The sequence below is a fragment of the Brachyistius frenatus genome, unplaced genomic scaffold (genome assembly GCF_029030835.1).
Source record: "Brachyistius frenatus isolate BFR_SWC_R1_liver_20210118 unplaced genomic scaffold, ASM2903083v1 Contig_74, whole genome shotgun sequence".
NCBI classification, from domain to species: domain Eukaryota; kingdom Metazoa; phylum Chordata; class Actinopteri; family Embiotocidae; genus Brachyistius; species Brachyistius frenatus.
In genome coordinates this window covers 545744-568772 of record NW_027210673.1, presented here as the reverse complement: position 1 = coordinate 568772, position 23029 = coordinate 545744, and the positions used below count along the sequence as shown (strand labels likewise).

Sequence of the window (23029 nt, the reverse complement as noted above, 5' to 3'; positions counted from 1 at the left end):
TCCTGTTTTGTTATTTGATGAGTTTGCACACATATGCCAGCCAGAATTTCTCCTGCATCGTTTTAGATGTAGAAGAACCATCAGTCAGGTGATTTCAAAGCTTTAGGATAACCAAAAGATTAGACTCTATTGAATGAAAAGAAATGTTTAAAAACAATGTTCAATTCTGCAAACAATAGATTGTCACAAAGACTTTGTTTTTCTTTCGTCATGAAATGTTGACTTATGGAGATGCAGTGAATACATGGGCAGCTAACACTCTCCTATCCAAAGAAAAGGTTTCTAAGCCTCATCTCCACTCCAACAAAATTTCAATTATTCATTCGTGCCCTTGGTTAAAACTCACTGAAAATCCAATTTAGTGTGAGCTGCTGAGTCTGAACAGAGAGGTTTCTATTCTTGATGAATACCTATGTGTTTTTTTTAACAAGATGAACCACTTCAAAAACACAAGTCCTTCTATGAATACTTTGAATTTCAAGACAGATTGATGTTCTGCATTTTGAAAATAAGCACTTTTCATGAACCATTTTCCCCCCCCGACATGAATCTGTAACATGTTGTAATTATAGTCTTCCTCTGACGCCTCAATCCAGCATAAGGATTAACTAATCCAGTTACTTCATTTATTTCAGGGATGGACATGGCAATAAACTGCAGGCAAATTTTCTAGGGTTGCAAATAAGAAAATGTTTCTGCTAACAATCAATGTGTGAATTATTTTCTCAATAAAACAAGCTGTTTTTGAAGTATGGAATTTAAAGTGCGGAAAATGTCACCCAGTGTTCCTCTAAAACCCAAATATATTCTATCCCAATCAGCAGTCCACAATCAAAAGATATTCAATTTACCATCGTGGACTGAAGGATCCAGAAAATTTTAAAAGGCTGTAATCAGAAAATGTTTGCATTTTTTCATTAAGAAAATTATCCAGAGCTATTTATTAGAAAAACAGTTTTTGATTAGTTTTCCGTCAGTCAACAAATTGATTAATCAATGCAACTGTGAAGTATTCTTGAACTATGCTTCAAGAGATATTTGCACAAGTGTAATAAATAAGTACAGTTGAGGTCCTTGTACTTGAGGTATTATGCAGATAATATTTACTATGGCTAGCTCTCTTAAGGAGTCATTTTAACCTGAAAGTGAGTTCCCAAAGTTATAGTTGAGTGACTGCGCTGTTGGACTTCACATAGTTTTGACAATATATTTCTGATAGCTTTGAAGCCATGTCAAACAAATACATCGTATACATCATGATGTATTACTTAGTGCTTCCCATAAAATTTGTATTTTGGCTGTTGAACATTTAAACAATGAGACACAAAATTGTGTTAAATTTTGTTTTACAATTTTCAAACTACTTTATCGATTCATCACGATCTATTCATAACGATAATTTACAATAATAAATTAATATTTGCTTTTGTTAAACTTAAGTATTTCGTTCAAGGAAGTTCTTAATGTCCATTGAATTGCTACCAAACATCATAGGTCTTTTCAGGAAAGTCTCTATACATTATTTTATATAAATTGTATACATTTTACTATATTGTAATGAAATTGCAAGTCTTATAGGTGAAACACTGCAATACATTACTCATTAAATGAAGAAGCGACAAATAAGACTGAACGTTGCGTCAGTAATAAATAAAGTGACTGGCTAATATTTGTTATTTTATCAAATTAAAATTAATAAAATCCAAAACTAATAAAATTGACACTAAAGACATTTAGTAGCATCAATGAAAAAAAAAAAAAAAAATCGCTTTTACAACCCAGCTACTCCAATTTACACAGGAAACCCAGCAAAACCGCAATAATCTTAAAATTCTTTATTCATAAACTTGATGCAAGTTTACAAATTTACTGTACATGGTCAAAATTTCTTCAAATGGAAAATGAAAAACAAAAGGAAACCAAAGCGAGCCAACAGAGTCTTACTGTGATCATCTGTTAGTTGGTGCCAGAAAATGAACTGACAACTGAGAAATTAATCTTATCAACACACGTGGAAGTCCAATCATCACAGCATGATTGTCAAACTTGAATCATCTCTCAGTGTGTCTTATGACCAGAGTTTTGGCGTGTTGGAGGGAGGCGTTCAAACAGGTGGAAAAAAGGCTCTGTAGCAGAGGTCGCAGTTAAAACTTTGCTTTTCTGCCTGTCTGAGGTGAGGACATTTCTAGATAATAACTCCTTTCCCCCTCAGATATATCAGACATGCAACAACAGGATATAGAGCAGTGTGCAGAACCCCCCCCCCCCCAAAAACAAAAACAACAGTTTTCCTGATTTGGAAATATTCAGCTCACAACACGTTTTTTGTTGTTGTAACATCTCTCCAGGCACATTGCTGCCAGTTGTGCAAACATTATTGATCAGGAAAATTTAAAGACTCCCTCGATACTACGGTGGGTTCTGTCGAGACATTACAGAGGGTGGTCATCGTGCTACTGCGATTCTGCACTCTTTCTGTAAATATCTCCTGCTTGCATTGCTTGAAATACAAAAACATTTGAGCCATATTGTAAAGCTCACCTCAGTTTCTGTTTTGGACATCAGTTTAGCGGGTGAGTAAGCCAAAACATCAGTGGTTCAGAGCACGAATGAATCCCAGAAAGTGACCCATAACTCAACATGTACAGATCCCCTTCCTAAGTATTGTTTGTTACCTGAGTTGCCATTCAAACATACTTTTGCAGACAGTGTTAACAAATAAACTGCAAAAGCGCCAACAGATTGATAAGATACAGTGTGTGTCCTGTAGTATGGGGAACAGCAGTACTTGTGGTGTACTACAGTATATTGCATGGTCAAAGATGAAATGTACAGTTTCATACAGGCATTCTGGGTTTCAGGTTCAGGTTTTAATCAAATGATCCTTCTCCAAAAGCAACATGGAAACCCATCTGTGGTATATTGTGGTGGCAAAGGAATCCTTAAATGATGGATGCAGAGACGGCATAGAGAGGGGGTGGGGGGCAGTGGGGGTGTCCAGCTGCAAGTTGTGCCAAGTAAGAGGGCATCAGTTTTAAATGAGAAGGGGGGAAAATAGGGAGGTCTGAGTAATTGGCTGTAAGACTGGGGCAGAGAGATAAAAGATGAAACATCCAGACAAACCTCCATTTATTTCCTCTAAAGCTCAGTGCTGGTTAACAAAGTGCCTGCAATCAAATCCAACTAGTTTTTACAACAGCGGTCAAAACGAGGCTCCTGTACAACATGCTGTTAATTCTGCACATAAAGGGCTTCACTGTTGCCATCAAACCTCTACAGCTATAATCAATAGAAAGACCAACAGCACTTGCAGGGCTATGAACAGAAATAAGGCAAAAAAGAGCCCTTCAGCGTCAACGTTAGGCCTGTCAGAACTTCAAAGTAACACTATGGGTCCTCTTCCCACCATTCTGACATGTTTCCTGTCCATTGGCTTTGTTTTCTCAATAGCCGCTGGTTAATTTGATCTTAGTTCAACAACACTAAAGCGCTTTGATTCTGCTTGGCCCAAAATTCTTCACACATTTTAAAAAGTAAGAGCTAAAAGATACCAAGTACAAGGTAATTTTAAAATAGCTTCCACGATACGAAATTGGCTCATTTATTGTCTAGGGTGCTTAAAAAAAAAAAACAATAGCCCAATAATATTTCTAAAACAACATTTGCATTTATGTACCAGTTTATTTCCAAAAGAAAAGAAAAAAAAGAGAAAGAAAATTTAAATAAAAGGTGTTGAAGTGCCACTTTAAGAGCTTCAGTATTGATCTTCTAAAATTCCCATTTGAAGAGGGGGAACTGACTGTGAAGCCCAGTTTGTCCAAGCAGCTAAAGAAAAAGCATTTCTCCTCATTTAAAGGGAGAAAAGTTTTTGTTTTTTTTCCAAAAGACAAATGAGCATACTTAGAAAACCGGACTAGTGATAAACTCACATCCTCCTCCTCACTAAAACACTGAGGGAAGAAGCAGAGTGAGACCAGAGTAAAGTCTTTCCTGGAGCAGGGGCGAAGGAATACTTGTCAGATGAGCCAACGAGATGGTTTCCGCGAGACAGATGATACTTTCCCAGTAAGTCAGAGAGGGGAAGTATTCCAAAGAAAACAAGATGACCCAAAGACATGTTCCTAGTGCATAGTGGTTGTCGCTCCTTATCCGTCCTCTTTAGGTGGTGTGTACCAGCCTGGAAGAACACGAAGAGAAACTCCTTTGCCAATGGATTCATGCCACTGTGTGTTTACAGAGCACTGATCATTCATAAATATTTACTTACCATTCTTTTCATGAATCTGCACCAGGGATTTGTACGACTGTTGTGCTCTGGCAAGATTGTACTGGTTCTGAAAGACAAAAGATATTCTGTGAATTCACAGAAATGTAATGCTCTACAGTGAGAACTACACTATGTACCTTTTTCTACCACTGGAACGAAACAACCTTGTTTTGACCATCGCGAGACAATAACAATAAGTTACCTTATTGGCTCCGAACTGCACCCTGGCTTTTCCTTTAACCAGAGTTGCATTTATCTGCATAATGACAGATTCTATGGAATAGGCACTGCTCCAGCCCTGAAAACACACACACAATGAATCCAGCTCCTCAGCTGTGTGAGAAAATCATGTCTGAAGGCCCATTTCAGACCAAAGTTCGCAACGAGACGAGACGCTGTAACATCTGAACAGCAGCGACTCTGTGCTTCTGTTTAAATTGTCAGCTTCTCAGGCTTTTTGGAGCTGTACTTAGTTTTTAATGTCTTAAGATGCAAAACACATTATAGTGATAGTGATGTCCTTGCAACAGTTACATTTTTACTGGTGATGAAATGGCGAAAGCAGGAGAAAAAAAAACCTCGAACCATGAACTTGAGAACAGGAGGTTTCCCCTGTTTTATAAGTTTTTTTTGGTCATTTGCCTCCTCTTATAATCAGAAAAAAACCCAGAGTATCTGGCCTTATGTTCTAAAACGTCCCACGTGTGTTTTGACAGGTTGATTCGCAGGTGACATCGTCAGTCGGCTTGACTCGAGCCGAGACGGGCCAGTTCACACTGCTGCCACTTTCCCCAAAAACAGTTTGGTCTGGTCGTGAATCTTTGGTCTGAACTGGGCTTAAGATTTACAGAATCAAACTTATTTACACACCTGCTTTGTGAGAAGTTCCATGCACAAGGCTCCTCCTCCGAGAACATAACTGAAGTAAAAAAGATTAACTGCATTAGGGATGAGCATGAAAGATGATGTACTAAAGATATTATAATCTAGAAAGTGTTCCCTTGATTTTTTTTTTTTGGCAAATCTGCTGTACTTCAAACTGAATATCTTTATTTGCCTTGTGAGAGAGAAAGCTTTTGATTTAGGCTAAGAGACAATACAAACTGCTGTGAACGCAAATTTCAAATGTACCCGTGTGTTTAAGCACTTTTTTTTCCCATCCACCTTTTCAAGAATCTGTGTGATTTTAAATGCATGATCGAATGGCATCACAAAATTATAAAGCTTTGAACTAACTGTCAACATCTTGTTCAGATTTATTTTTATAGCCTATTTTCACTTTTATTTTGCTTTTATTTGTTTACGCGTAGTGATGATAATTTGCAGCCAGTCAGAGGCAAACCGCACAGCCTGTCCAATACGAGCGTAACAACACACAAGGTTTGCCCTGCACTTAAAATGAATGCAAAGATTTGCAGGAGGATCTGACAAGCAGAGCGTTCATCCAGTCTGAAGTACCAGAGACAATACTTCAAATTTGTGTTATTTCATTTAACATGAGACAAACTAATATTGTGAGAAAATCTCTAAACCTAAAGTCCAAAGTCAATTTAAAAGTTGTGTGCACAACAACGGTGAACCAAGTCTCTGTGAGCGAAAACTTTCTTCAGAATAGTTCACATGAACTGAGCATGAGGAGACCTCGACACAACTCACCCTCCAGAGAGCACAGGCGAGACAACCCGTACAAAAGGTGGGTCAAAGGGGAAATTATCCTGTCATATAGAGAAGAAGAAAAAAAAAGTAAGTCTTGAGAAAACTCGATACCCCAAAAAACAATGGACAAATATTTGCAGAGGACTCACTTTATAAGAGAAATTGAGCAGAATGTAGTCCACTCCTTCCTTTTCTTTTAAGACCTGCAAGTCACTATGTAAGGGACTATCTGGGTCTACCCTAGAAAGAAGAACGACAAAGTCACGTCTGACTCAACACGCAAGATTTTCAAATTTGTAAAATTGAAAAACAACTCAACATAACAACTTACGTCCTTAACTTGACGTGCCAATCATAAAGGCTGTCATTGACTAGTTCAACTGAATAAATACCTGTGAGATGAGTCACACAAACACAAAGTTTTACTTCAATCTGCTGACGAGATGTTCAAACAAGAAAAAGCCATGACGACAAGAGAAATGTGTCCTTGTGGTCACCTGTCTTGTAACTCTGTGACCTGTAGATCTCCCTGAGTTCCTTCATTAGGCGGTCTGAGGCTTGCACGGAGCCGGAGACTGCACCCTGCAATAGAATTCACACGGCAGGTAAGACACCTGGACAAACAAGGGATGCAGCATACCAGAGGTCTGAAACAGAATTAGATTTCAAACGACAATCCCACACTGCCATAGAAGCAGCTCTGTCACCAAACTCCACAAAGACAACCATGAAATGAGGGAGAACTTACATTCAAGTGATCTTGTCTCTGGTTTTTACGTATTTTCTCCAAGATGGCCAGATTTTCTTTTTCTATCCCGTCATCTTCCGACTTTTTCCCATCTGCCGGCTCCTCTTCTTTCATGTCGTAATGGTCCAGGTCTTGGTCCAAGTCAATGTCCTGCTGCCAAAGGGTATCAATAATGTTTAGAGACAGGATGTAAAACAAACTGCATGAATAAAATACTGATCATCTCAATCTACTCGGCTGTCAGGAAAATGCATTGGCACCTCGCCCATTTCTTCCTCCTCTTCCTCTTCAGATGTCACCTCATCTGATGGCCCGTGCTGTAGAAGGGTGAAACACTGTGAGTGAGGTCGACAAAAAGACAGTTTTACTCTTGTTTACTCTGCTTACCTTTCGCTCTTGGGTGATCGGGCCAGCAGGTAGAGGCTGGTCCAACATTTCTACATCTGGATGTTGTGGCAGGTTGTAAAGCCGACAAAGATCACAAATGAGCCGCTTCAGCTGCTGAAGAAGCTATAAGCAACAGCAAGGAAATAAAATATCAATAGAGGGAAACAAACAAATACTAAATGATGCCACTGTTACAGCACTAAAGATTCTCTGTATGTATTTTATGAGGTGCATAGGTACAATCTAATAAAAACCCAATGCCACTGTTCTGCAGTAAGCTACTTTTGAGATTTTGTTGACACCATCATAGAGGTGGTAATTAAATTGTATGTTTTAGCGCTGAGGTACTGGGCTGCATTTTATTAATGCGTTTCTAATACTCTGCCTCCATCATGTATGTATACAGGAAGGACAACAAATTAACAACATGTTGAGGCAAGACTGTTGTATTGAACTGCAACAGATTGTACACATGTACATAATAAGCGCCCTCTGAGTCCATGTGACATGATATTGGGATCCATATCAGCTAACTCACCAATGTGCTGCCTTTTCTCACATCCTCCAAGCGTTCCAACACCTCAGCCAGACTCGGATCGTCAGAGTCAACAAACCATATTGGTGATGTTGAGGGATACGATTCCTGCAACAGAGACAGCAACAGGACATGGAAATGTAACCGGTCGTGTTTGTGTGTTTTACTGTCTGTATACTTCATTTGAATACGTAATAGAGAACACCACAACGCTTAAGAAACGAAAACGTTGCTCAGGGTTAAAAATCTCATGCATAAAATGTTAAAAGTTTCTTCGAGGGCGACAAATGATTTCAGACCAAATGCCCACACGCCCACTGAGCAAAATGATTTGTCCTCTGCCAGCTGTCGAGCAAGAGCACCTCGAGCGCAAGTGACAAGTGTCTAAGCGCCTTCAACGAGGTCTTCATACAGTTGTTAAATCGTGATTGAACTTCAGTTTACATAACTGAACATGCCAAAAAACGAATATCCATCATGAAGGTCAAAAATAGAAATAAACTAAAATCGAGCTGAATTACTGTGCAGAGCAGCAAGTATTTTCAAATAAAAAGAATCAGTCATTACTATGATGTAATGTGTTGGCAAAGGTATGGATACCATGTCAAATTTCTAAAGAGCAAAACATTGAACACGTTTATGCAGCAGCGATGATGCTGCGTTCATGTTAAACGGTCAGTCACCAGCTGTTAGAAATATTTTGCTGTATGCTGTACACAGCAATAAGATCACAGCTTTAAAAACAATGGACTTTACTAAGCATCATTGCAACTTGAATGTTGACACGGACGCTTGTAATTATGTTCGCTAATATCATCTAACCATAGTGTAGGCCACTGAAATTTGCAGGCCCCTTTCAACATAAAAGTTTTATCCATACTAGATGAGATCTGGTAAATATTTGAGTAACTTTCTTTGCAAAAATGCCACGAGTTCACCGGTTCGTGCTACTCCACAGTGAGTATTTTATTCATGCCTTCACTAACTGAATATCTGCTCTGTAGATGTCACATTGAAGTCCATTCTGCTCTGCTGATTTATTACTGATATTTTACAGACCAAACAGCAAATCAAATAATCAAGATAATATTTATCAGGTGAACTGAAAGCAGCCTCACTCCACATCTCTTTGGGATCCAGAACCGAACGACAAAATGGCAACTACCAAAGCTGGAGGCCGAAGCCAGTGCTGAAATACCTCAAATGGCAGCAGCACCCATAGCTGCTACATGCTGACTACAAGAAAAATCCTCACCTCCTACAGACTCGCATTCAAAAAGCATCAACTTCTCAGTGGAAATATGATGTCAATATTTTTTTCTTTTCGATGGCTCATTACATTTGGGCCCTCAATCAAGTGCAGTGGCGTTCATTTTTGATGATTTCTTTAGTCTATTATTAAGATCTAAAGCCTTATTGAAGACTCTGATATCCTACATGGTCATTTATTGAGAGTTTATTTTTCTGCAGGTTTTCCTGACACCTGAACTTGCAGCTTCGCTGACTTTTTGGAGGCTCCATTTCAGTCTATTTCTAGTTACAAGGAACCTCACCAGATGCTGCCATGGATTATCTTTGGTTTTGTCAGTACCTGATTATGACACCTGCCCCGTTAGCCCGATAAAGCTACTGTGGCAAACACTGTCCCATGCATGAACTGGTCTGGTTGGTGTTTTCTGCAAGCTTACTCTTGTTTGCTCTGGACCTGGCTCCATGTGAGATGGTGGCAACCATAAGCTGAGACTCTGGGCTTCACAACATGGAGGTGTTGGGAGAACTGGAGACAAATCCTTTCCAATGAACGTTGTTCACTGGCGCACAGGCCAAAAAGCGTGATTGGACTCTTTCCTTCTCCAGTGGAGATGACAAAAAGAGCCTCTGCCAGCCTCACTGACAGACTGCATGTTGGCTACCCACACATCCACACATAAGTGGTATAAAATTCCTGATATCAGGATTCGCTGTTTCATAGCTGCTCCTTTTCCAATGCTTGCGGATGTGAAATGTCTCTTCGGGCCGGTGTGCATCACGTGATGAACGCAGCCGTTGTAAAGTAACACGGCTGGATCATTACACTAAAAATCACTACACAACCCGGTGCTGTTCCTGGGGGGGGGGCTTGCTCCAAACCAGTTCATGCAAACCAATCACCACATCCACCTATGTACAGTCTACGGGTGGCACCACCTTCTACTCACTCACTTCTCCTTCTCTAGCAGGACGACGGTAAAAGCGCTCGAGTCCACTCTGGTTTCTTTGAACCGACTCAAAGCTCTCGACATGACACGGGGCAACCAGAATATTATAACAAGCCCGCCTGTGTCCTCCAACCGTGAGCACAAGCGCGGCAGCAGCACCGTCTGTGCATGTTTCTGCAGAGGGGAGGATGTGGTCAGGATGTCAGGAAAGTTGATCATCTGTGCAACCTCAAACCTGAGCCAGCCTCGGCTGGGGAACAACTGCCACCTACCACCGGTGATGGTTGAGATCATTTAAATCACTAATAAAAATGTATAATCACGTAATGATTCAGGCAGTTAGTGAGCTGCATACAAATACCATGTACTTCACCAAATATATATATATATATATATATATATATATATATACACACACATACAGTTCAGATCAGATTATTACTTGGTTAAAAAACAAAAACAACAACAGTAAGTCGAGGTTCTTCTTCATGTGTACATTATATGTGGTTTCGATGTCCTGATAAAGGGGCCATTAAACAGCACCGCTTTTTTTTTTAAATTTAATTTAATTTTTATAATAGGTGCCAGTAAGTTCGCCAGAGGGATCTGACTATTTACTGAAAAGGCAGAAAACAAGAGGGACTACATTTCATTAAACCGCCTCGACGTAACGTTACAGACGTGAACGCGACTTTACAAACGCAGTCACTGAAATGCGGTTTCAAAGCAGCCGTAACGCGACGATAAGCCCTCCTGCGTCTAAACTAACACATTATAAAGTTATCAGCTGCGAACAGTAACGCAGTTATTATTAATTATTATTATTATTATTATTTTTTGAGGGGGGGGGAGGCTACAAGCTGGCGTTGTCGTTACTTTCAGTTAAGAGGCTAGCAGCAGCAGCTACATCCGCAGCGACGTTTTTACTCATCGACCTTTTTTATCGAAACACTTTCTCAAAGTCACTTTAACGCCGGACGTGCGCGCGGTTGTCTTTTAATCCACGAGCGTCATATCAAATCGTCGCGGCTGAACACTAGATTAAAAATTAAAAAAATTAAATTAAATTAAAATTAAAAAAAGCCCAAGACTTTTTATGCGCAGTTGTTTTTTTTTTTTTTTTTTTTTTTTTTTTTTTTTTTGTAAACACGGCGCCGTCCGCGGACGGATTCGGTTTCAGTCGATAGTCGGAGGCTGCGTTAGCTTTGTGCGTAGAGCCGGCCCGGACCCACCGTGATGTTGCAGTGAATGATCAGCAGCTTCTCTCCCGTCACGTTGAATTGGCAGCTGAGTTCGTCGGGTTTCCAGTCTATTATTCTGAATCGTTCGTGGTTCGGGTCAAAAATGGACTCCAAAAACTTCAGTTCGGCCTTCAGCCCCGAAACCGACATCTTCTACTCATCTCAAACCACCGAGGCCGCCTGGCGAGGAGGGGAAGTCGGGGCGGAATGCGACCGCGCAGTCGAGTCGGGTCTACGGATCTCGCATGTTAGCGTGAGAACAACAACAAAGGGCTGCAGATTTAGATTTTTTTTTTTTTTTTTGATATTATTATTTTTTTATATATATATAAATCTGTATACGGTGTTCACTTGTCAGGGAGGCATCTGACAGCCACAGCACTACACTCACTTGATTTAATTTGTATTATTCCTGCGTTTGTTTCTCATTTTAATACAGGTGGAGTCATAGTCGTGACTTTTTTTTTTGCTTCCAGGAACTCTAAAAACAATATGAAAACATTTCATATATATAGATATTACCTTACGTAATATTACTCATAACGTATAAGAAAATAATATAAAATTAAAGTGTGATAAAAAAAAAAAGTAAGACATGGATAAGTAATCAGATCTTTAGGGGCCCCACATGTCAGTTTTGGAAATTTTATATATGGGTCAAAGCCTAATAGCCTATTTGCACCACAACAGTAGCCTCCTTATCAGTGGGTCCTGTGATATTATGTGATGTAAAGTTAAAAAAAACCCAGCAACACCTGAACACATTAATCCAGCTGTGTAAAAAAGTGTGCATAACCAAAATAATATGTTTTTTGTTATAAGAATAGATTAAGCCGTCAATTAAACTGTTTCATTAATAAGAATAAAAGCCCTGCATTAAGCATTCAGAAATTGGTATTTGTCAAGGCGACACAATGAGCCTGCAAGTTTAAGATATTTTTGAAGTTGTGAGAGAGGTGCTGATTCTACTCTATTTCAATGCCTATAATGTAATGTAGTACAAATATATTTTCTATGCAGATATTTATTCCAATGAATGAAATATCAACAATACTATTAACATGGGCAAAATAAAATAAAAAATAATGCCATACATGTTTTGTCAAATTTTCCACTCCAGGTTTTCTGGTGTTTTATTTCTTTGCACATGTTTTCAGTGTGTTAAGCTCTTAGGTCCATTGAACAAAGTCCTGGGTTTTTATATACAGTAGAAATCCAAGTAGACATACATTTACATGTTTACCAGCCAGAAGGAACAGTAAAGTATCATGTAAAAAAAACGTGCACTGAGATTTTATTGAGTTTGCAGTGAAAAAAGATGATAGCTACTGAGTAATCAATAACCTTTATAGTGCTGTATTTTTTTCTACCTATATTTGGCAAGCTATGCAGAGCAAACAGTCTCAAAATAATATTATTATTTGTTGTGTAATTTTATGTTAAAAGCCAAAGGTAGTTATTGGTCCCTGCCTTTTGGGAAATTACTTTACAACATGGTGTGAATGGAGTAAACAACACTGCTCTGTTCAGGTAAACTATCACAAGCCATTCAAAGTTATGCACCAACCTGACACTAAATGGCACAACAGATAAATCTGCTCAGTTTAAAACCAAACATGAACTCTTGTTGGAGCAGTTCAATGTCCAGAACACGTACTTTTAAGAGGATCCTTATCTGATATGCTGTGTAACTGTATGCCATATGCCAGTCATGACTTTGAAGGGCACTAAACAACAAGGGACAAAACCTTATTGAAGAACAGTGACTATCTGAAGTTGAAGAAGGCTTTCCTGGAGGAGTGCGTTCAGGTAAGAATTAATATGACTTAAAACATAAAAATAAAAGTTCTGTTACAGAGTTCAAGTAAAAGTAGCCATGAAATGTGGTGTTAAACATGGTTTAAACAGTCACAGTTTTCTGTGCAGTTCTCAATTTCAGTGTAAATGTAAAGTTTAACAGATTGTGTTAACAGTCAGAGCAATCAACATATGATTTTAAACATTATGTCGTTAATAGGTTTGTACAGTTAGTCCTGTATTGAATGCCCACTGAGTCCATTTGAATACGATAAAAAAAACATTCAGTCTGTTTTGAATTTTGATGTTTCTACTCTCTGTTTACATTTGAATCAATGATTTGTCCTGTACTGTTTACAGTCCACGGCCGTTTGGAAGAAGTATCCAGATATTTACTTTGGCAGAAGTACCAGTAAAACAAAGTAGAAATCTTATTTTAAAGTCCTTTGAATAAACATTTTATTGAAATAAAATAACAGAAGTGTAATCAGCAACATTTGGTGTCAAAAGTACTTATATAATACTTATAATAAAATGTCCCTTATCAGATTGTTGATACCAATGCATTGATGTGTCAGTAGCATTTTACTGTTGTAGCTGGTTAATGTGGAGCTACATTTAGCTAATTTAGATACAGTGAGGTATTTTAGTCCACAGGTTCCCAAACTAGTGCCCACGCCCCTTTAAAGAGTTACAAGATGAGTCTATTTTTTAGCCTCAGCCAATTATTTCTGTGAAATTATCTAAGAAGGTTAGAAGAGAAATCAGTTTATGGAGGAACCACTAACGATATCTGAAACATTTCAAAGGGCCACAATCACTGATACAACACATCAATGTTTTCAACATTTTAATCTGTAACTAACAAGTAACTATTGCATGTCAGGACTCTTGTGTAGTACTTGAATTTTGACAGGTTAGTGTTGTCTCAGATCGAACACTGCTGTTCTGCACCTACCAGAAATAAAGACGAAATAACCTGCCAACATATCATACATATAGCTTTTAGTATTTTACCCAGAAATGAACATGTTCTAGTTCCCTCTGTTTAACACACACAATAAACGCACTGATGGCATCTATCCAACATTATGGTGGTTCTTAGTGAAAAAAAAAACACTTTCGTCCGGTGTACTGCAAAAGCTGCAGCTTCCTCAGGTCCTTCCTTTTCCACAATGTAGCCAAGATGGCAAGCGTTGAGTGGGAAATGTCCAGCTTTTCACACTTGTTTTTTGGACTGTTTTCAGTGCATCATCTAGGTACTTATAGTACACTGCATGTTTCCATACTTGTCGGTCTGAACTCACTTATGCACTTAAAACAGTGAAGGTTTGTACGTAAGTATGCCATTTGGAACAAAGCAATAATGTTGCATTAAGTGGAAATATTGTATCAAAATTGTAATTAGGTAGAGCTTTAGAGTAAATGTACAGTGCTTAGTTAGTTTCCACCACAGCAATTTGCATTGCGTGATTGTACACAAACCATTAAGGCAGCATTCTCTTACCAACTTGTTTTTGTGTGTTTTTAAGGTATCTGAGGGTCAGCATGGCGATGCTTAGTTTGTCTTTGATCACCTTTACTCTTCTGTTGATTCAACTATCCGCTGCATCTGGCGGGAAGATTCTGGTGTTCCCATTAGATGGAAGCCACTGGGTAAACATGAAAGTGCTCATAGAGGAACTGCATGCCAAAGGCCATGAGATCACTGTGATTCGGGCGTCCGATAGCTGGTACATCAGTGAAAAGTCTCCTCTCTATACTTCTGTCACTCTTCCCGGCCTCGGTGGATTTGAGGAAAACTTTGGAAAGTTTTTGTCTCAACAGCTGGCGATCCGGCTTCAGAGTAAGCCTGCATCTTTTTGGTCTCGTATCTGGACTCATATTCAGATGGAGCGGGTGGTTTTAAACCAGTTCTCTCAGTTCCATAAGAAAGTGGCTGATATCATCATTCAGATGTTTGAAGATAAAAACCTAATGCAATCTTTCCATGCTGCCAAATATGACGTGGTTTTGACTGATCCTGGCATCGGTGGAGGGGCAATGCTGGCACGTTGGCTCCAGGTTCCTCTTGTGTTCAACGTCAGATGGACAATTCAGGGCGAAGCTCACTTTCTTATTGCTCCCTCACCTCTGGCATATGTTCCTTTTCCTTCAACCGAGTTAACAGATAAGATGACCTTCCCTCAAAGAGTGAAGAATGTTTTGAGTTATATTGCTGGGATGTACATACTATCATGTGTCACAGAACCTAATTACAAACCAATCGTCAGGCAGTACTTCGGCCCTGATGTAGATTACTCAACTTTTTCCCTGGATGCTGATATATGGTTAATGAGAAATGATTTTATTTTTGAGTTTCCACGTCCAACAATGCCAAATATAATCTACATGGGCGGATTTCAGTGCAAGCCCCCAAAGCCGCTCCCTGCCGACTTGGAGCAGTTTGTTCAGAGTTCTGGAGATCATGGAGTCATTATAATGACCCTGGGAACTTTAGTCAGCAAGCTTCCTCTGGATGTCGCTGAGGAAATTGCTGCAGCCTTTGCTCAGCTGCCTCAAAAGGTTATATGGCGGTATATGGGACAAAGGCCAACACACCTCGGCAACAACACATTACTGGTTGACTGGCTGCCACAAAAAGACCTCTTAGGACATCCCAAAACTAGAGTGTTCGTGGCCCATGGAGGCACCAATGGAGTTCAGGAAGCAATTTACCATGGGGTTCCTATTGTTGGACTTCCCTTATTCTTTGATCAACCCGATAATCTCTCCAGAGTCAGAGCAAAAGGAGCAGCTCTGATTGTGGATATCACCATGCTCGATAGGCATATCTTTGCAGAGGCACTGAGGTTGGTTCTTTACAAACCCACATACAGGGAAAATATGCAGAGGCTCTCGAGGCTGCACCGGGATCAGCCCATGAAACCTCTGGATCAGGCTATATTTTGGATAGAGTATGTTATGAGACATAAAGGTGCCCGTCATCTGCAGACACACTCCTACAAAATCTCCTGGTTTGTTTACAACTCTGTTGATGTCATCGCCACTTTGTTGACAGTCGTTTTGCTCATAACATTCATCTGCATTTCAGTTGTAAGATTCTTATGTAGAAGCATTTTTATTGGAAAAAAAGTGAAACATGAATGACATGATAAATAAAATGTTTGCTTTGTATATGAAATCCAAACATCACCAAATATTAACCTAACATGTCTTTGTGGGATGTTGCGACAGTTAACAACATTAAACATCAAAATACTGACAGAGTTTTTGTATAAACCCATTTTAAAGACTCCTTTCTCCCTGTGTTTCTTGTTTTATTTTGTAAGTCTTGTGCCTGTGACATTACTTCCTGCCCCTGTCCCCCTCCTGTGATTTGCGCCCCTGTCCTGATCGGTTCCACCTGTCACTTGTTTTGTTGCCTGTTTTAATTCTCCGACTGCAGCTTTTTGTGAGCACAATTATTGGCTGTTCATAACTCAGCTCCTGTTTTTGGATATTAAAAAATATTATTTGTTTAGGACCTCCTGCCTATTGTGTGGTGTGTCTGGCTCCTCACTCGTCCAATGACCACTTGTAAAAAACATCCCATAGCAGCAATAACAGTGATGTCTCTTACTACCTCTCCCTGGAAAAACTAAAGACAAGGCACAGTTTATTTCACTAGAATTTCTACCTATTTCAATCTGGTCCAGTTAACATATAAATTAAATGTTTTATTTTGCTGCCTTGTATTTTGCAAACCTGTGATGTCCACTTTTTTGCACTACCTTTTTTGACACTAGTTTATACTGTTAGTCTGACTCCAAACTCAGCTACTACAAACCTGGAGCTTTCTTTCAGTGGTCAGTGCTATAGATCTTAAACTTGTGTCTAAAGTTGATAGAATAAAATGTACGCTGTTGTCTAGAACCAAAGACATCTACAAAACTCTGAAAACTGGTCCTTCAAATGGTTCCTTTATTAAAAGAGTCCCACATCATAAATTATTAGGAATAGATTGATGATTGATGATAAATTCACCTTGAAACAACATATTAATGCAGTAATAAAAAAAAACTTTAAAAAAACACTTTTTTTAAGTGGCGAAAAACCTTTGCTTCCCCATGTCTTGTGGGACGATGGTTTTGGCAGCAATGTTTCTCTGTGCTAGATTATGTAATTTACAGATTTGGGGTACCATTACGCCCAAAATGTTGTCTACCATTTAATCCTGAGATTTATAACTGCAGACAACCTTAAAACGTATCACTGTATACCTAAACAAATGGGATGGACTTCTTTTTTCTTTAGAAGAAATCAGCGTTTGTTTTTATTAATAAATTTATAAAGGGGCTCTCCATAAATTGCCTATATTTCACATCACTTATTGTCTGGGGAGTTGGAACATTTAATCCTCCAAAGGCAGGACTGGCTGGTGCAGTTTTCTATGGATCAGTTACATTTTTTTTGTCAAAACCCTTTTAGGGACCAAATACATTAGTGGAATACCCAGAATTTGGTTTCTAGTCACTGTGTACATTGGGTGTCGCGGTACTAACGACGAAAGCTCAGGTATATGCCTATAGGTGAAGGTCCAGAGTTATATAGACAGAGATGTCATCTCCGTTCACTCCAATGGACCCATTTTTTTACAGCAATGGAGGATCGTGGAGTCTCTCAATGGTTCCTGGAAGTTAGCGTATATACCAGCAATGTAATGGAGTTAAAGCAGTACAGACTGTGAAGCACTTTTAAAGAATCTGATTGCATATTATCCATCTTAATCAAAACATTTTTTTTATGATTTTTACCCTTTAAATGAGTAGATTTAAGAATCTCTGACAGATAACATTAAGATAGACTAGCTACCGAATAAAGTTACTACAACGTTAACAACCAGCTATTAGTTACAGTAATTATAAATGCCATACTCTTGATGTCATTTCATCTAATGTTGTAGAATTTTAAGAATATAAATTCATTATTAGTTCATTATAAAGCTGTGATTGTAGAGTGGAGGATGGAGGTGGGGAAATGAGGATATTATTTTTGTAGTTAGTACAATCAAATTAATGTGACAGTGAGAAGGAAGAGAGCTATTTTTATGGCAGACATTGATACAGATTTACAGTACAAATTAGAGAATTTTAAACAGTAAGTAAAATTGTAGCTTCGAAGTTAAGTGTTTTAGGCTTAGTGATTCTGATTGTTGCAACTCAGCTGATTTTGAATTGGCTTGCTATCAATGCGACAAGCGAACAAAGATATAAAGTAAATACTAATGTTTGGTGTTGACATGTGCATTCTTTTTCTGTACTGATCTGCTAGAGTCTCTGTTTAGTCCATTGTCTGTATTTTTCATTGTATTGCATGCAAACAGGTTTGACACTCAAGCAACAGCAGTCAAATAAATTAAAGTCAATTTCTCTCCAGTCTCCACACAAAACTCGAGTTGAATAGGTTTCTGATTTCCCATCCACTGTACAGTACGTCCATGCTCCTTGTGTAACCCAGTGAGGGGAGTCCTTCTTGGTTCTCTCCGTGAGAACATTCATCACAATATCCCAAACTGAAACTGTGCAAAAAAAATCAAAAGCAGTCAATCTGCACACAAGCAGTTTTTGGATGAGCTCTTCCAACAGTGAGCCCATAATGTGAATATCCGGATCACCAAATATTTGTAATGAGAGGTGAAAGATCCCAAATTTATTTCAAGTTCTTCAGCAGCGCCAATGTTGTTTTGAAGGTGTGTACAGATCTCAAGAGCAGCAATTTTATTTGTATTTATACGACTCTTCCTGGCGTCTCTAAAACCTGTAAAACACCTGCAGGACACGTATCCAGAACATATGGAGATTATTCTGAGTATTACTTCCTTCCCTGCATTTGCATGAACAAAGACGATGAATCAAAGATGACCAGTTTCATTCCATGGAGTCGAAGGTACAGTTAGGGTACACTGCTCTAGAGCTGCTAAATGGACAGTGGCAGACGTTTATGGTTGATCTTGGCAGCTTGCAGGTATAATATGACGTTATAGATTATTGACATTTTCAGCAAACCCTCTTGCAAGCAATAAAAACACAAGAATAACTCTTTTTGACCTTGAGAGCTGACCAAAGCAGTCTAAAACATGTACAGTCAAACGCTTCTTCCACCATCAAAAGGAAAACAGCTAAACAGCTAACGTTTTTCTTTGGCTGTTGCATGTCTTGCCCTTTCCATGGGCTACTTGGTGGCAGATTCCCCATTGGGCCTCATGCTGAAGGGCTCCAGACGCTCGCTCTCGGGCAGCATGTTGTTGAGGCGCTCCATCAGCGGCACCGTCTGGTCAATGCCCATCTGGATGCGTCTCAGGATCATGGACATCTCGTTGACCTTCTGGATCTGCTCGGCGTACTTGGCGTAGCGTTTTTGGCGCTCCTGCATGATGCTGAACAAGGTTTCCACCGACAAGTCCATCTGGGTGGAAACAGACAGAAGGGAGACACAGAGATCGTTTATGACGTCTTTTAATCATCTCAAAACAAAACAGGAAAATTGCTTACAGGGGAAAAATGCACTGCACAAGCACTGTCATACCAACTGATCATCAGAAATACAAAAAAAGAGATTATCATGAAATAAAACTTCAGTTCCGATATATTAGGTGATGAAAGCTCTTGCACATTTGTCAAGGTTTTTGTCTTTTGAAAATAGCTGCAATAATAATTATTTTCATTAGTTATAGATTAAATAATTAGGATATCTTGATATTTGTTCAGTCATGGGATAGTCCAAATTCCAAAGATATTAAGTATACAATGAAGCAGCAGCAGGAGCAGCAAGTTGTCACAAGTGAGAAGCTGGAAGAAGTGAATATTTAGCATTTTTGATTAATCAACAACTTTGAATATTCACTGATAATCCAGACGGACAGTTTTCAGATAATCTATCATTTCTTGCAGCCGGGGTTAGTCCTCCCCTCCCCACTTGGCTGTGCTATGTTTTTGTTTTAGGAAGTCAGAGGGTGGAGCGGAGTCTTTCTGCACGTACCAGTACCCATACAATAGATTTAGTATGTCCCAATACATAGTATGTTAAATGTTATTTTGCAGTACGCTTGTTCCAAATTGCATCCTTTTCTTTTTTTATTTAAAATGCCGCTCTATGGATTGCGACAACTACGACCAAGAGGGTCAAAGTTCAAGGCGCATTTATATGATAAAGTAGTGTGTTCCAAATGTATGCATAGCGTATGCAGCAGTACACACTTTTTAAGGGTAGCTGCAGTACGTACCGAAAGTAAACTACAGCCTACGTGTTGGGACATTTTAAGGCTGCTCAGTTCACCTCAAACATGCCCAATCTACTCATCTGACCTCCCAACTGACCCTTTTCTTTTGTTAATGCTTTGCATTTTACATCCACTCATACACTCCATACCTCTTATTCAGGCAGTGCATAAGCATTTGACTTGCTTAAAGACATATCCCAGTTGTATCTTGTATATCTAATGGCAACATGTGGTCACCTTTGTCACCTACTTCTGAGCGTGATGTGCCAACAGATAACTTTAGGGGAAAAAAAAGTGTGCTACGATATTAGTTTATATATTTCTTAAATAAAACCTTTCACATCTAATGCATATAGTTTGTGTTGTTGTTTTAGGATTTAGTCATTAGACAGTGTTTGCAACCGTAAATGCCTCATTCTGTTGTTGGCAGCTTTTACCTCTTTGATCCTCTTGACGAGGGCGTTCTGGTCGAAAGCTACGGCCTCGGCACACTGGTGCAAGTGGTCCTGGTATCTGATGCAGAGCTGCAGAACCTGAGCAGCATCCAGCCTTTCCAAACACACGCTGCTGGGTGATGTCTGGCCACTCAGCACTCCTGTGGAGAGAAAAAACAACAAAGGACTTACACGAACATGTTGGAACAGAGTAACACAGTGTTAACGCTCTTATAGTGATCCACAGGATCTGATATAACTATCTTGCCATTTCAGTGTGCGCGTGCCAACACAGGAAATTTGGCTCATCCGCCTTCTTACACAGTGGTGATGGGGTGCAGCCACAATCAACTTCATGACACAAAATCTGAAAATGGGCTCGTGGGAACTGGTTGAAAATAAGATGAAACTCTCCACGTGTGAAAACCGAAATGCTGGAAATCAAACAAAAGAATTGCAATTCCATAATTGCTTGTCATTTTTTTTTTTTTAAGAACTCAACATCTGCCAGATAATGAAGAATTTTGACTGTAGGTGAGCACTTGTCGACACAGGTAAATAAACATTATTAAACTGCGTTCAGATTTAGAAAGGTGTACCGAATGAAATGTCTTTTACCTTGAAAAAAAAAAAAAAAAACAGTAAAATCTCGAGAGACAGCAAACCTCCTGCTGGAAACCTCCGACAGCAGCTGGGAGACTTGAACGTTACCTTTCAAAAGCGGCTGAAAGGTAGGTATCTCCTGGAGCTTGATGACATCGGGGTCGTTGTGGATATTTCGCATTGACTGAGTCCCCTGGGCCACAACCACAATATCATCCATCTTTGCTTTCTGCTTGGCTGGAGATGGCACAACTGCAATGACAACAATGCCATTAAAACCATCACGAGGACTCAGTTCACCTCATGTGGGCATCGAATCACAGGTCGTTTTATATTTTCGATACCAAATGCTCAGCACTTACAGGAAGTGATTGCAGGATCTTTGCATTAAACAAATATTATTATTATTATTTCTTTTACATTGTGGAGTATTGCTACTCTTTGTTTAAGTGGGTATTTATTCCTTTACCGCATTTGGGAAATGTGACGTTTTATGAAAATGATTAAAAGGCATGTCAGAGTAGCAACAAGAGAGGGTTTTGGAGGGTTTTGGAGGGTCTTACCCGATGAGCTGTAATCGGAGTGTTTGTGCTCCGCATCTCCACTCTGTTCCGCTCCCATGCTGCTGACGTTTGGTTAGCAAGCTAGCGGTGCGCTTTCGTGGACGTTTTCAGAGATTGCAGCAAAAAAAAATAATAATAATAATAATAACCCGGTTCTTTGAAAAATAACCAGTTTGCAAAGACTTCATACGGTTTTTAAACACGCTTGGACTGACCACGGGACAACCATGTTCGTAGGAGAGATGCTAAAAAAATAAATAAAAAAAAAAGGCTTGTTGGCTATGCGCTTTCCAGCTCGCTAGATATGTCAGCTGAGAGCACACGTGAGTCACTCCTGCAGAAGTTCAGCAGATTACCAGCTTAGAAAATGCTGTTTTTAGAGCTAAGAGAGTCCTTAGCAGACTATCAGAACAATGTTCAGACGACACGATACCACAGAGATGACTGACTGGTGTTCGCGATGAAGATCGACTTCCGTAAATAATGATCACGTGGTCGGAGTCTTGGTTGTTTCCGGACCGTGACGTCAGCGACCTCGCTGCTGCCGTGGACTTCACGAACAAGATATCTGTAGATTTCCTGCTGTGGTAGTTTTGGTAAATGACGAATAAGAACAATACCGATAGCAAATATCTAACGACGTGTTCACTCAGTGTATAAAAGTGGCTGATAATGGATGATTCATTAACTTTGAAACTTTAGAGTCTCACCTCTAAGATGGCCAAAAGGTACACAGCATCTTCAGCATGTGGTTAAAGATGCACATAAGGCTTGTCACACTTGAAATCACAACTTAAATCCAAAACACTTACAAGTTTTATATAGATGCAAACATTCATCAACTTGGAAGAAGACAGTTCTCTAAATGCAGCAATCTGTGTTGCAGTCTTGTTAATAAACAAATATACCAGAACTCTGGTTATAACTTCTCTCTCAATGTGCAAAAAACAAAACAAAAAACAGACATAAATAGGCATATATACAGCTAAGAAGCATAAATACATATAGACTCCTAATCAATGTGATAGTGGAGCGTTTGAAGCAGGACACACAGGAGGGAGACATCCTGGCCCTGGTGCTTTCCTGATCTTCTGTCGTTGAAAGAGCTGACGCACATCTTCTTCACAGATCTGAAGTGCAGGTGAAGAAACGGTGGGCATGATGTTGACTCCTTAATCAATTTACATTTTCGTGTTCAATAACCTTCTAACGAATAAACAGATGTTTATTAATTTAGGAAATACAATTGCAATTGCGGATGAAGATGTAAAAATATCAGTAAAAAAAGAAAAAAGAAAAAAGAAGCAGGGTCAGAGGCTGTAGTAGCTTCCCCCTGATC

At 39.3% G+C, this 23029-nt stretch overlaps 2 protein-coding genes and 1 pseudogene across 3 annotated transcripts; 1 reads left to right on the top strand and 2 right to left on the bottom strand.

The window, feature by feature from the left end:
• Positions 1 to 3112: 3112 nt before the first annotated feature.
• LOC138626493 (ubiquitin-conjugating enzyme E2 Q2-like) lies at positions 3113 to 11271 on the bottom strand. Of its 2 annotated transcripts, none has more exons than XM_069708156.1 (13): positions 11024 to 11271; positions 7597 to 7701; positions 7059 to 7181; positions 6932 to 6988; positions 6672 to 6824; positions 6421 to 6505; positions 6255 to 6315; positions 6073 to 6163; positions 5924 to 5982; positions 5138 to 5186; positions 4470 to 4565; positions 4268 to 4334; positions 3113 to 4177 (listed from the first exon to the last, which is right to left on the bottom strand). In XM_069708156.1, the coding sequence occupies exons 1-13, from the start codon at positions 11180 to 11182 to the stop codon at positions 4146 to 4148; spliced, it is 1137 nt and encodes a 378-aa protein (XP_069564257.1). In that variant the 5' UTR covers positions 11183 to 11271; the 3' UTR covers positions 3113 to 4145. The 2 variants fall into 2 exon arrangements, with proteins under 2 accessions (XP_069564257.1, XP_069564259.1); XM_069708158.1 differs by having other exon boundaries at positions 6672 to 6821.
• Positions 11272 to 11385: 114 nt separating this feature from the next.
• Positions 11386 to 16111, top strand: LOC138626491 (UDP-glucuronosyltransferase 2C1 pseudogene; annotated as a pseudogene).
• A 664-nt stretch (positions 16112 to 16775) lies between these two features.
• On the bottom strand, positions 16776 to 22154 carry LOC138626485 (BLOC-1-related complex subunit 5). The gene is made up of 4 exons (XM_069708146.1): positions 21691 to 22154; positions 21236 to 21379; positions 20528 to 20685; positions 16776 to 19276 (listed from the first exon to the last, which is right to left on the bottom strand). The coding sequence occupies exons 1-4, from the start codon at positions 21746 to 21748 to the stop codon at positions 19043 to 19045; spliced, it is 594 nt and encodes a 197-aa protein (XP_069564247.1). The 5' UTR covers positions 21749 to 22154; the 3' UTR covers positions 16776 to 19042.
• Between the last annotated feature and the right edge of the window lie 875 nt (positions 22155 to 23029).